At 47.6% G+C, this 14,029-nt stretch overlaps 1 protein-coding gene across 4 annotated transcripts in view; it reads left to right on the top strand.

Annotated features, from left to right (window-relative positions):
• The window catches only part of AFAP1L2 (actin filament associated protein 1 like 2), a 69,731-nt gene that overhangs the window by 45,211 nt on the left and 10,491 nt on the right, over positions 1–14,029 (top strand). Inside the window, exons 4-7 of one of the 4 annotated variants that reach the window (XM_027648183.1) lie at positions 3,423–3,514; positions 7,296–7,386; positions 11,078–11,161; positions 13,439–13,641. In XM_027648183.1, the coding sequence (XP_027503984.1) occupies positions 3,423–3,514; positions 7,296–7,386; positions 11,078–11,161; positions 13,439–13,641 (470 nt within the window). Of the gene's footprint in view, positions 1–3,422; positions 3,515–7,295; positions 7,387–11,077; positions 11,162–13,435; positions 13,642–14,029 lie in introns of all 4 variants that reach the window. The other 3 variants (XM_027648182.1, XM_027648185.1, XM_027648184.1) reach the window with 3 other exon arrangements.

Raw genomic sequence — 14,029 nt, 5'->3', positions numbered from 1 at the left:
TCATCTGCCATGCTGAAACACGGGGCAGATTTCAGAAACTTTATTTTTAGGTTTAGGTTCTTTTATTTCAGACTTTTCCCTATCAAGGCCATGAGCCTGCCCACTCTGTCACTCCCTGTGGGACCTGGCACTTCTCTCTTTCTCTGTTTTCAACAACCTCCCTATTCCAAGTAAAATTTCTGAGTTATTTGGAAATGCTGAAGTCAGTAAGACACATGTGTGGGATCTTAGCCACAGCTGCAGCTGGGTGTACACCCTGATCTTGTCTCTGTAACTGGATGGAAAGGTCTGTGCCTGCAGGTTCAGGTCTAGCAGAAGGAGGGGGCCCTGGTACCCATTGGTGATAGGGGATGTGATATGGATCTCCCTGTGATTCTGCAGCTCCCTTTACCCTTTTCATCTACTGCCAGTCTGTGCATCAAAGGCCTGTGATGGGATGGGGGGAGAACACTTTTGTGGCTGAGGCCAACAGGACCTCTTGTGCCCTGCAGAGTTTCTTCATCACAGTAGCTGTGCTCAAGTGTGCTCTAGCAGCATGGGGTGAAGTGCTTTCCAAAGTGATAGTACATCAGCTCCAGAAGTCCCACCTCCAAACTTCAAAATATGCTATTTCTGCAAAAACTCTGACTGCTCTCTGTATCTGCTTGCAATTTCATCAATAAGGATTTAAGCTGAACACAACACTGCTTTTGTGGCACGTTAATTGAATTTGCTGCTGTGGGTGATGAAGGCACCATCATTTACTTGATCTCATGTACTAGAGAAGTACCACAAGTCTCTACCCTGTAAGTCCACAGGGCTATTCAGTGAGCCAGATGCCATCTCCTGGAAGTTAGCACTGTGGGGCAGGAGTCTGGGAGGTGGGACTGATGTGGTGGACTCTTAGCCCAAATACCAGGTAACATTCAGTTTTTCAAAGAACAGAGAGCACAGATAAGTAACAGGTAGTACAGATGTGAATTTTAGCAGGATTTTGGCTGGGTTTTCTTTTTCCTTCTCTTTTCTAAATTCTTTCCAAACTCCAGGTTTTAGAGAGACATCTTTATCAGAGGACACTTGCAAAGTGTTAGTGCTCATCTAGGGAAAAATACTCCTTCCCTCCCATCCCCGTAAGGAAACAGCCTGTGATTTGTGGTGCTGGCATGTGTAGCCAGAGAAGGAAGGGGTATGTACAGCATTTGCTGCGTAGACTCTCCATACTGAAGGCAGGCGTTGGATGCTTGTCCTCATACACTGGGCACAGCAATAGCTGCCCTCTACCACCACAGAGCAGAAAACCCTGGAACATCTTCCAGGGGTCTTGTCAGGATGAAGGTTAAAGTGGCAGTTCTTCTTTCAGAGAGCCTGAAAATCAAAGCTCCATCTCATCCTGCTCTGCTCCTCAGCTGGAGTACATGGGCACGCGTCCATGGAGGTGGGCAGGTTTCCAGCAGGGTGAGGACTGAAGCTGTGGTCTCCATCCCGTGCTCCAAGGGTGGTGGGAGGAGGAGGAGGAACTGCTGGTACAGAAATCAAACAGCATTTTCCTGGCACAGTGAGGCTCAGTGGGATGACTGCTGGGTTTTCTGGAGAATCAAGGACAGATGGACACCACTTGTGAAGGGTTTGACAGTGGTTTTTGCTGCTGCAATGATTTCTCCTCCTTGGAGCTGAGCAGGGGAGGCTCTGCCTGACACAGGTGGATGCGAGTTGACTTGTCTGATTCTCTCTGCTCAATAGGCCCCTAAAAAGTTCCCTGTGTAGACAACCATGAGTGCTGAGATAATCCCCTTTTGGGGAATAGCCACTGCAGCTTTAGGAAATCTTAACCTTGTTTTTGGTGCTTACAAAAGTAGCAATGGCCTCAAGCAGGTGCTGTTGATAGAAGGTGTCTTACCCTGAGAGTGCCACGTTGTTGCTCCTTTACAGAAGAGGCCAACAACCTGCAACAGCAGCCTGTAGGTGTGACTCTGGCAGTATAATCATGGGGTATTTTGGTAGGTGGATCTCCCCATGATCAGTTGTTGTCATAGGCTCACCTGCTTTACTCTCACCTGCTTTAGTGTGAACTTTACAAGGCATCCAGGAGCCCTACTTGTGGGGTGCAAACAGCTGCTTAGAGATGGTGTCTGTTCATCCGTGGACCTCTGTGTCCTCATGACTTATCAAAGTCAGCTAGTGCTGATGACCAGGAGACCAGCATCAAAGGGAGAAATCTGTCACAAGAGACATGTTTTGGACTTTTGTAGCATCAGGCCAGGCGCTGCAGGCTGAAGCCTGGCAGGGCAGAGCTGTTATTGTGGCTTCCGAGCCCCATGAACAGAGTAATGTGGTTTCCAGCTTCTATTTTTAAAGCCCAGAAATATGCAACAAAGTTCTTGCTCATATATTCTGAGCACAGTACTGACTGTTGCTGGGCACTGTGTGATGTCTTGGTGGTTTCTGTTTGTGCCCAAGGAATGTGGCTGGAGCATCAGCAGGTGACTGGGGAGCCGCAGCATCAGCTCACTCCAGATTTTGGAGCTAATTTCCTTACTTAATTTACTGGACTTGCAATATCTGGTTACCTTAGCCTCATTTCTCCAAGGTATTTGATGACAGACACTGTAAAAGGGAACTTTCCCTCTGTACAAGATAATGCCTTCAAAGTCTATAAATTTCCAGCCATTTGTGCCTTTCTTTACTTGTTCCCGAGCATTGCAGTATCTCAGAGGTCGTGGGATTTGGGCACTTAAGTTTGAGGCCACCTAAGGATTCTGTGGTGGAGGAAGAGGGGCTGAACACAAGTTTTCTGAGCCTTCAGTGTACTCCTCCAGCTACTGAATCACTGCTTGGAAAATCTGACCCTCCAGAGGCAGCCCCGGGTTGCCTGGAGTGGTTGTGCTGCCATATGCCCTTTCACATGTTTGGCCTGGGCTGCTTCAAGAGCAGCTCTTTCTTCAGCAGTGATTACTCTGTGGCTGACTTTTTTAAGCCATTGTGCAGTCAGCTAGACAGCCACCTTTGCAATTTGCCCTGGGAGCTGGGTGGTGTTAGGTCCAGTTTTTGGGAAAGGCAGCAGAGGAGCAGATAGTCACCAACCTGTTTGCTCACAGCAGCAAGGATCAAAGCTAACAAGGACTAAAGTGCCGTGGATTTCCAGATACTGTGTAGTGTCTGCCCATGCTGCTTCTCAAGACCCTTTAAAGTCTCAGCAGTGGGTCTGGCCTTCACAGAAGGAAAAACGTGCCCTAAAACCAGAGGTCAGCTCTTTTGCTGGGTCTCCTAGTGTCACATTCCTGGCTATGGCCTGAAATGACATGGTGGCCCTGCAGCCCTGCCTATAATTGTCACTGTGCTTTCTCCTGAAATAGCACCTCGCTGCTCCAGCACAGCCCAGGGTAGTGAGTGTTCTGCTGGGAGGTGCCACATGTCATCAATATAATTGTGATTCTGGCTTGCAGTGCTGGATCAGAGAAACTCCTTGACCAATGGAGACTCAGGACTGCATTTGTCACCTCCTCAGAAGAGCCTGCCAGACCTTCCCCCTCCCAAGGTAAGTTTTGTACATCCTTTGCTTTCCTGGGGATCTGAACCCCTTGACGCTTCACTGTTGTCATGCACCGTGCAGCATGGCTGGATGGAGAGACCTCTGCCCACGGGAGTGAGTGAGGCAAAGAGTCCTGGTGAGCTTTATTTAAAAAATAGTAATAAAATATTGAACTAGGGCTTTCCAGCTGTATGTTTCATCTTTATGTAGACTGCAGGTCAGTGTGTGGCTGGTGCAGGCGCTGCAGCTGGCTGGTGGCCTGGGATGGCTGGGCATCCAGAAACCCCTGTGGTTCCCAAGGCTTGTGCACAGATGGAGCAGGCAGCTGTGGGAACCTTGAGCTTCCTGTGAGTGTGCAGGAGCACTGGGAAAATTGGGCTGTGTTCCCCGCTGGGGAGACCCATATCTGTTGCATGGCAATCCAGGCTCAAAGAAGGAGAAGTGAGATTTTCAATGAAACAAAGGTGATGGTGGTTCTTGGCTGTTGCTTCGGAAATCTCCTGAGTGGTAAAGCAGCTGTGCCTGGACTGCTGACATGAACTTGTAAAAGTCAGAAATCCTTCAGCTGCAGGGTGCTGGGGTGGTCCCTGGGAAGTACCAGGATCTCCCTTGCTGGCAGAGTCTTCCTCAGTTTGGCCATTACCAGAGGTTTACTTACAGTTGCAGCACCTGGTGCTGTCTCTGCATTGGGTGCTGGTGTTATGCTGGTTGCACAGCCCACAGGTCTGCGAGGAGGAGTTTCTGGCACTGTAGATTTTTCTGTAGGGCAGCTATAAATCAGGTAAACACCATCAGGTTTCAGTGAGATGTTGTCTCCGTGCCAGCCAGCCAGCCTGGCTGTCCTAGAGAGGCACAGGTCATCCTTGAGACCCTGGATGATGTTGTTTAGTAGTTGATGCAATGTAGGAATTGCTGTAGCTGGGATTTCAGGATGTGAAAGGAAAGGAGGGCAGAGAGTATGTATGGGGAGGAGGGGGAGGCATGGAGGAGGATGGGATGGTGCATCCATCAACCACAAAGGAGGATCCACTCCTTTCCCAGGAAAGAGGGCAGGGTGAGGCCCCAGGACTGTTACCCAGAGGGCTATGTCTCAGCTGGAGTTAGCTGGAGAATCTGGGAAAGCAAGGGGGTAGGATGGGATGAGCTGACAAACCCCTGGATGCAGTGTGATTGCCTGCTGGGAGCTGCTCCAGCCCCTGAGGGCTCTGCCCACACAGCTGCCTGGAAATACAGTACTGGAGCTGGATTTGCCTAGGAGCAGTGGGAGCAGTGACCAGAGCAGGAATCGTTGTTTGGCTTTGGGTTTTGTGGTGGGCAGGGGTATAGCAGAGTGGTGGAAGGAAAGCACAACTGAGGAAGAAGCGCACAAGGCATTTTGCTTGTGCTTGGTGCAGCCCAGCTTTCTGATTGGGCAATCAGGAAGTTAAATGAGGGAATTAAAAAAAGATAGTCTGGATTTTAGCTGAGAAGGGTACTTTAGCTCAGAAGGGTACCTAAGCCATCTGTCTTCTCGCAGACCTGTGCTGGGAATTACCTTCTCCCACCTTCTTACCATTAGAGCTAACCCTCCTTGGATACAGCAGTCATGTACCTCCTTGCTGTGAGCATCTGAGTGTCAGTGAGCTGTTGGCAGCAGAGGTATCTGAGTGTCCTTCAAGGAGCAGGGCTGGGGAGAGCTTTAATGTGTGGAAATTGCTGTTGCGGGAAAATGGATTTTCCCTATCTGCATTTGTGGCTTCCAGTGTGGACAGGAGCAGAGGTGGAGGAGGGAGTAAACTCCTTACACAGAAACTGGGAGCTTAGAAGAGGCATTCAGATTAGATCTGTTTTAGTTCTGTGGAGTTTTCTGTGGTTTGGTGATGCTAAGGCACCCTGTGGTGTTGCTGTACACTTGTCTTTTGAGACAGAGGAGAAATCTGGTGATAAAGCTCTGCACAGCAGATTGTCCCTGGTGTCCACTGACACCAGCAGTCAGTGGCCAACCCAACAGGGGTGGCCCAGCTGGATCCCACTAATTTCTTTGGCTTTGTCCCAAAGCAAGCTTCAAACAATGAGTTCTGCAGGCTGTGGCTCAGACACTGGTGACCTCTCTTCTGCAGCAACTCCTTTGCTTTCCACAGCCATGCACAGAGAAAGTCACGCGGGGTGGATGCAGATGCCCAAGGTGGTTATATTTGCATGCTCATTGTGCCATAATGCAACAGGCACATGTTCTGCAAGGGCCAGCATGGTTAAATAATACAATATATACCCTTTGACTTAAGGTAGAGAGAAAACAACTCCACACTTTTAGAGAAAGAGAAGAGAAAAAAATAGCTTCTGGGACAGCTAAGGTGCAGTCCCACCTAGTCCCTGTTGGCTTCTGTTGTCTGTAGGAAACAAAACAGAGCAACCCCTTCCCTGACACTTGTGGGAAGGTGTCAAATAAAGCCACAGCGTTTCTTTGTGTAGGCAATTTGTTTATGGTCATAGCAGAATGTGAGCTGGCTACACGCAGGAGGCCACCACAGATGGCAATTACAGACACATTCCCTGGCCAGGGAAGGGATTAAGTAAAGCTTGGAGTGACTGGGTTTGTTTTTGTTTCTTTAATTTAACGCATTAGGACAAGTTTCTAAACCTTTTAAGTCTTTGGAGGGCAGATATTTTCCAGCAGATGTTTGCCTCCAGAATGCAAGCTCAGAGTCTTCTCACAGCATCTGGCAGATCCACGTAAGAAGGAGTTTTTGATGCAAAACACTAGAGAAGTTTGGGAGGTTGGCAGAGCCAGGGGCAACTCACCCATGTGGGAGCAGAGACGCACGACTTTGGTGTGGTCAGGGTTCCTCACTCCCACAGGCTCAGCAGCTTCCCTTCCCAGGCTGCTGCTGACAGAAAACCTTTTCCTTCAAAGCTGCCTTTCTGCTTCTGGGCACCAGCAGCAGGAAGGTGTAAATGTCCAGGTGTAAATGTCAAGGGCAGGATGGGCAGCTTTGAACTTGCATTTGATGATACTGGCATGCTGCAAATGGATTGATCTTGCCTTAGACTGCTCTCATGTTTAACAGCCATGTGAAATACCTGAAAAGTAGAAAGATTATTTCTTAACTTCACCTTTTTTTTCTCATGTGTTGGTATTTCTAAAGGATCAAGGCACTGTTTTTCCTGCCAGTTCTTGCTTGTGTTTAGGGAGGGGTTTGGCAGGCACCACAGGGATTTTCCAGAACTTGGGCTCTTTTCAAAGGCTTATTTTCCATCAGTGTTGTTTATCCATTTCCTTCATTTTTTGTTCAGAGCACAATTAAAGACTCCTGATATAGTTCCTAAAGGGGAGGTTTTTAGTTGTTGGTTTGCTATCAGTCAGAGACTTGAAGTCATGATCAGTGACTGCTCAGGCTGCATTTTCAGTGTAAAGCCAAGATTGCACCAATTGTTCTCCCTGATAAGGTAATCCATAGCACAGGGGATCATCTCCAGTTAGGATGAGCAGCTTAGGGGGGTCAGTGCAGCAGGCAGAACCCCCAGTTCAGGGTAAAGCCACTGGGTTGCAATTGCTGCTGTGAGTTGATCTTTGCAGGGGTTTCAGCAGTATGAAAGAAAGTACCATTTATGACACAATTACACAGTAATTTCAAAGAACTTCTTTATATTTGAGCTAACTGTACCACATCCTGGTGTACACATCTAAAAGATCTCATCCACTGAGATGCACTTGAGTGCTAAAAAACAAAGGACAAAGAGTGCCCCATTGTTTTCCAGGACATATTTTTACCTTAAATAATTTTTCTTTTCTGTATTTGTTTTGCAGATTCCCGAAACAAAACAACCTCCAGTCCCCAAGATCGAATCCCCAGAGGGATATTATGAAGAGGCTGAGCCATATGACATCTCTGTAAATGGTATATCGTGAAACTCTTGGGGGCAGGGGTTCATGTGGGAGATGGAGGACTTGAGGTTTATGAGAATGAGTAAATGAAAGCACAGACATTTCTTACAGCTTATGTGACAAGTTTGTTTTCTGCTGCTCATCACACTTGATATTACAGATCTCATGCTAGTTGGAAAGCAAAGACTACTGAGTTACTCAAATCTTAACTTTCCTGTAGAAGTAAGTAGTATGCTTGGGTCAATATAACATCACTGTAAAACCATTGCAGGTTCTCTTTGGATGTTTTTCTGGCAGATAAGCTGTAGTCAAACACAAAATTATTCAGGAGTGAGTGGTGAAGCTGTGGTGGCTTGCATTCATGTCCTAGTGCTCTAATTGTCCCCTTGGGGCTCAAAGTCCATGGCTCTGTTGGTCTGTGAGGAGCGATAACTGTTTTTATAATTGGCTATTTATTCAGCTCTATCTCTTGTGGCAGTTTAACCATCTTTACACTGGATTAAAAAGTCACGCTCCATGTGAGGGGGCAGTGTGTGTGTTCCCTCTGCACACACTCGCTGCTTGGGTCAGCATCTCCAGCCATGTCCTCAGCAGTCCACACCTGTCCCCTGTGGGTTCCCCACCCCTCTGGATGCAGGCTGAGCTCCCAGATTCTCACTTTTTATATGTATTCCTGCATCCTTCTTTTGGTGAACACCCTTCATAAGAGATTGCCTTCCTCTGATCTGATAGCGGAGCTGATCTTCTCATCGCTTTATAATCCATTTAAGCACAAATGAGACAGATTGTGTCGCTCTGCTGCAGAAGCAGATGTCTGCTCCTCAGCCTCGTCTGCAGCAGAATGCATGGCATGGGGCAGAGCTGAGTGGGGAGAGTTGGGGCAAGCAAAGAAGTGAGAGTTAAGGGTAAAAGATTTGGATCTAAACCCTTGGCTGTTGAGTCTGAGCTGCTTGTGAGAGAAGCCGAGTCCTCTCCAGCCCCAGTGTGCACCGCTGAGCTTTGAAGCTCCCTGGCAGGGAAGCACCAGCTGTGCCACTGTTTAAAGTGGCCGAGGGTTGACATATCTGAACAGCACTCACTGCCTGTGAGCACGTTGCACTCCAGGACAGCTCATATCTCAGCATGGGTCACTGTTCTCATGAGGAGTTACAGTGCTAAACAAAACAAGAGAGATGTAAAAAGATCTTTGTTTGACTGAACCATCCCATTTTGTCTGCAAATGCATTACAGCAGTGAACAAGAAGATAGACCCCAGGTCAGGTGAGAAAAGATACAGGCTCATTATGGCTGGGGTGCAGAGGAGAGGTCCACCCAGCTCTGCCATGTGTTTTGCTGAAATGCTCTGTGTTGTTTGGCTTGAGGTGAGGGCTGTGATGCACAGGGCGCAGGAGGTGAAGCTCTACTGCAGTTTGGGCAGCACAGGGTGCTGCAGCCTCATCCCCATGGCAGGAGGTCCCAGTTGCCTGCACTGTAGGATAAATGGAGGGGTTTTTTTACCCTGCTGCATACTGGGGAAGTGGATAATGTGTTAAGAACCATGGCATAAAAAGACATATGCCAGATTAGCTGGAGTGCAGCCATGGATCCATGTGCTGGGATACCCAGCTTATGTTATCCAGGCAGCTCCAAAACTAGCCCTGAGTTCAGAGACTTGGCTGGCAGGAGCGATAAGCACACACACAGCTTCCACCTCTGCTTTTGCTTGGTAACCTGCTGCTCAGAGATGCAAATACACCCACCATCCACTGAAATCTAGGCCAGTCAGATGCCTAAGGAAATGGGAAATCAGAGCCCTGCAAAAAGAGAGAAAAGCCCATATGGTGGGAGCACTCTCAAAATGAGGCAGCTCTGGGTGTCAATGGGTCAGTCTGGGACTGCTGTGAACTGCTGTTGTACCAGTGGGCTCAGTGTTTTACTGAGCAGTGTCACAGCCCTAAGTGTAGATAGGAGCCTGTGAAGCCAGCAGAGATGGGATGTAGGATTCCAGGCAGTCTCTCACCACTGAGATATGTGGTGCCTTTGCCTCCTGTGACTGCTCAGCCACAGGTCCCCTCTGCAGGCCCCAGCAGGTCCCTCCCACAGAAACCTCCAGGTGTACTACAATGCTGGTGGTTTTTAAGGTGGTTTGTGTGAGAAGGAAGACAGCATTGTGTCACTGAGTCTCTGTGCTTTTTGGCAGCTTCATGCTTGAGGTGGTGCCTTGGGCTGAGCCAGAAGGAGCAGGGAAAGATGTGGAGCAGCAGGTGTGTGGCAGGAGGAGGCTGGGGGGGTCGGGAGAAGGTGAAGTGTGCTGTGCTGTGCAGAGGGGAGGCTGTGCAGCACTGGGTGAATGCTGGTGCCCCAGTCTGCCTTGAGATCAGGCTGCAAGTCCCACAGTGCATGGGCAAACCTGCAGGTCCCTGTCCTGCTGTTTGTTTCAATAAGCACAAATTGACTTATCAGATGCTGATAGAACCTTGTAGCTGTCCTACACAGTGATGCTCATTGCTAGAAACTGCCTTGGGACCTTGGTGTGATTGCTGTTGCTAAAAGGCAGTCTGAACATGCATGAGTTTGCCTAGCCAGAGATGCCAAAGCCTGACCCCAGTAACCCCCCAGGCCCTCTGTGCTCACCCCTTTCCCCACAGGCTGGATAGGGAAGGGGCCAGCAGTCCAGGGAGCTGCTGGTGATGTTTCATAGAATGGCCTGAGTTGGAAGGGACCTTAAAAATCATTCCAACCCCCCTGCTGTGGAAAAGGACACCTTCCAGATCAGATTGCTCAGAGCACCATCCAGCCTGGCCTTGAACACTTCTAGAGGTGGGGCATCCACAGCTTCTCTGGGCAACCTGTTCCAGTTCCTTATCACCCTCACAGTAAAAAAATTTTTTCTAATATCTAATCTAAATCTACTCTCTTTCAATTTGAACCCGTTTCCCATTGTCCTGTCACTACATGATCTTGTAATAAGTCTGTCTCCAGTACTGTTTCCGACAGTATTACAGCATGAGCCTTGGAAGACACCCATATGTCTCCAAACAAATGGGCGTAGTGAAATCAAACAAAAATAGGAACACCACTAAAATAAGTGGGGTCACTGCCAAGAAAGGACATCAAAGCAAGCTTCCAGATGGGCTGAGCAGATAGAGGTTTCGTGCAGCATCAGAGGTGGGAGTGCGAGGCACTGTAACAAACTGTGGGTGTATTAATTAGAATAAAGCAGGCAAGCGAGTCCGCTGGGTCTTGCAGTCCCTCTTTCATCAGCAGGATTCCCGCCTCTCCGCTGGGGACTCCTCTGCCTTTCATTTTACAGCTCCAGCAAATGCTGCTGCCTTCCCTCCCCTCCTGGGCTGAAATGTGTTAAACCGTTATCGCCGCCTTTGCATAATTGGAGGGTGCGATAAGAAGCAGAGTGAAAGCGCAAGGGGCGGCTGTGGCTGCCAACTGAGCAATAATTATTCTGGCTGAAAGAGCTCCTCTGCCCTGGCTGGTTTTAATTACGATGACAATTATTCAATTTTAAAGGGAATCGCCTTGTTTGAGGGGATGGGTTGAAAATGTCCCTGTTTGAGGTCTCACCTTGCATATGTTGTGTAGGGATGGGACAGCCTCACTGGCCAAGGGGAGCTGGGGAACTGAGCCGGATTGACACCCTTGTTCTATGCATTTGCTTATCTGTGGCTTTTTCTCTTTGTCTCCCTTTCTCTTTCCTTTCGATTGTGCAGGTCTTTTTGGTAGGCTTGCTGCAGCTGGACCCAGGCCAGGGTTGCAGGTTACTGAGGGCGTTATTTATGCCACAATAACAATGGGTATGGCATGCTTTCCAAACCTAAAGTGCCTTTTTTTAACAACAACAACAACAAAAAAAACCCACCACCAAAAAATCCCCAACAACTCAGTTTTAGCAAAGCTTATCAGGTACTCCCCCCCGGCATTGCCTATTACCTGCATGGAGGGTAGCCACCTGTCCCCTCTCCCTGCCTGGTGTTATTTTTTGTGGCTTTCCCTGTGCTCAGGATGACAATGAAGAGAACTTCCCTAGCTCTTATTCCACTGGTTCTGTCGCTGATGTGGAGCTTATATGTGGTAACACTGGCTGTATTGACGAGTAGCTGTTTGGTGAATGGTTGAAGGTGCTCTGCTCGGGCAGAGGCAGCTTGGGTGTATGAGAGGGTTGGAGCTTCCTGCATCATGGCATTGATTTAGCTCCCTGGGAGGCCATGGGAAGACAAACAGGAAAGGAGAAGTGGATTTAGATAAAGACACCCAAGATCATGGCTGCACTGATGACTTGGTACTGCATGAGCCTTAGTAGTGACCAGTGTTGTCTCAGGTCACAGTGTTGTCTCAAGTCACCCAGGCAAAGTTTGGCCCAGTTTGCCTTGTTACATATCCTGGTAAATGCCTTTCCATCATGAGGCCACAGCAGTGTCACCAGGCCAGCAACGACTGCAGTTCTTCAAGTAGAGAGGAGCTCATCTCTTGAGGAACCGCACTTGTGGTTGTGGTTGATGCACAAAAGAGCAGCCAGGACTCCCACTGAGAGCATGGAAGAAAACTGCCATTTCCCCAGGAGAAAGGTGGCAGCTTGAGACCTTATGCCTCGGTGAGGGACACCAGAGACTCCCAAAAGGGGCCAGAGGGGCAGTTAGCAATAGCCCCATGTTGATACGGAGGGAGATTTAGAAGATGAGGTTCCCTTAGGCATTGTTACTGCTGCATAAGGAAAAGTCCCTAGCAGTGCAGAGGTTCAGCTTCTTGGTGTTTGTAGGGTTGAGAAACCTCAACACTTTTACTTCATCTGAATTTCTGCACAGGGTGCCTGTGGACAAGGTCTGCATAGTGAGAATGCATGGAAGGGGATAAAGGTTTTCCATAAAAGATGGAGAGTTGGAGATGGTGAGCCAGTAGTGTGCTCCATTCAGAGACTTTGAAAGGGAGTATTTGCTTTTTAATAAGTTTATTTGTTGCAGCTTTGATCACTTAGGGGATGTTATAGAGTAAGATTTCACTGGGGCTGTAGCTTTGTTACTGCATCTCAGTTCCTTTTATTTTAAGAACAAATAAACCCAACTGAAATGTATTTCACTGGAGCTCCTAATGTGTTTCTTTTTCTTTGTCTCTTTTCTGACTGCTTTTCCTCTTTTTAATTTGCACCAATCTGATAATATTACTTTTATGTAGATATTAAGATATGGTGAGAATCAAAATTAAATTCCAGTGAGAGTAACTTAACAATATTCCTCTGTGCTGTTTGGTAGGGCAAGAATGCAAAACCCTACACAGATGCTGCCCAAATCTTACCATCTTGCTCTGTGAGCTTATCTTGTGAATAAGAGCTGTACTGTAAATGCCAGCAGAGCATTGCAAATCCCCCTGCAGTCAGAGGGAACATTTTTAATGCTTCTGATGAGTCTGGTACCAATGATCAGCTAAAAACTCCAATAACTTACAATACATTAGATCTGGGTATTGAAAATCCCAATTCATCCTAGTAAGTCCTTTTAAAAATGGGTTGCTACTGCAACAGTGTATTACTTCAAAGCCTCTTGCTGTCCTTAGATGCTGAGTAGGGAGAGGGACCTGTTAGCCCAGGAAAGGGGAGTGACATCTCAAATGCAATAGATCTTTGCTTGCTGCATGGCCTTGCAAATACCATTTGTACTTCTGACATTCATAGGACAAGGGCTGATTGTAGTTTGCTGTTGCCTTAAAAATTGTGTTTGACTTGAAGTGGAAAATGTAAAAAGCATCTTTTCAGAGGGGGGGAAGGAAGCAGCAAACATCAGAAAATGTCTAAGGGAATGTTCTCGAATTTGTGGTCAACTGAAAAGTGTCTTTTGAGCGTTTGCTAATGGAGGCTATTAGGCACAAAATATTGCTATGAAATTCATATTGGGGTAGAAAGAAAAAAAGAATCTATGAGGGTTACTTTCCTATTTATTATCCTCCTGTAGGAGAGCCTCAAAAGACACATCCCTGCACTGGAAGCTTTTGCATGTGTGAGCATGGCTGAGGCAAAGCATTAGGCTCAGAGTTATTCTAAAAATGTATTTAATAATAGAGCTTTGCTTTTGTTATAGAAGATGGTGAAGCCATTAGTAGTTCCTATGAATCTTATGATGAAGAAGAGAGCAGCAAAGGCAAGTCAGCAACCCATCAGTGGCCATCCACAGAGGCCACCATTGAGCTGATGAAGGATGCCCGCATCTGTGCCTTCCTGTGGAGAAAGAAGTGGCTGGGACAGTGGGCAAAACAGCTGTGTGTTATCAAGGAGACCAGGTTGCTGGTGGGTAGATCCTCTATTCTCTGCCTAAAACAATCTGTTTGTGTGAGCTGGGGAGGGAAGTGGCACATCAGGCCATGTTAACAAGCTGGCAGAAGCAAAGTACTTCTAGAAGTAGTGTTTCAAAAAATGTGTCCCAGAGATCTCGAGATTCCATTCCATTTTCAGAAGGAATGTAGGCATGGGACTGCTGAGGGAGGCACAAAATTTTGTGGCCAAAATTCCAATTCCCCAAAATGCCTAGGGATGCTTTTGGGGAAACTATTTGAGGTGGTTAAGCAGAAGGGATGCTTATCCCACAGACTGACCACATACTTGACCCTCTAGCGGTGAGAGGTATTTCAGATTATATGTGCATGCATGTAAATATGTGTGTAGTCTCTGTACTTTG

The sequence above is a fragment of the Corapipo altera genome, unplaced genomic scaffold, assembly GCF_003945725.1.
Source record: "Corapipo altera isolate COAL_440 unplaced genomic scaffold, ASM394572v1 56, whole genome shotgun sequence".
NCBI lineage: Eukaryota > Metazoa > Chordata > Aves > Passeriformes > Pipridae > Corapipo > Corapipo altera.
The sequence above is the reverse complement of the archived record's forward strand: the minus strand, read 5'-3'. Positions and strand labels throughout refer to the sequence as shown.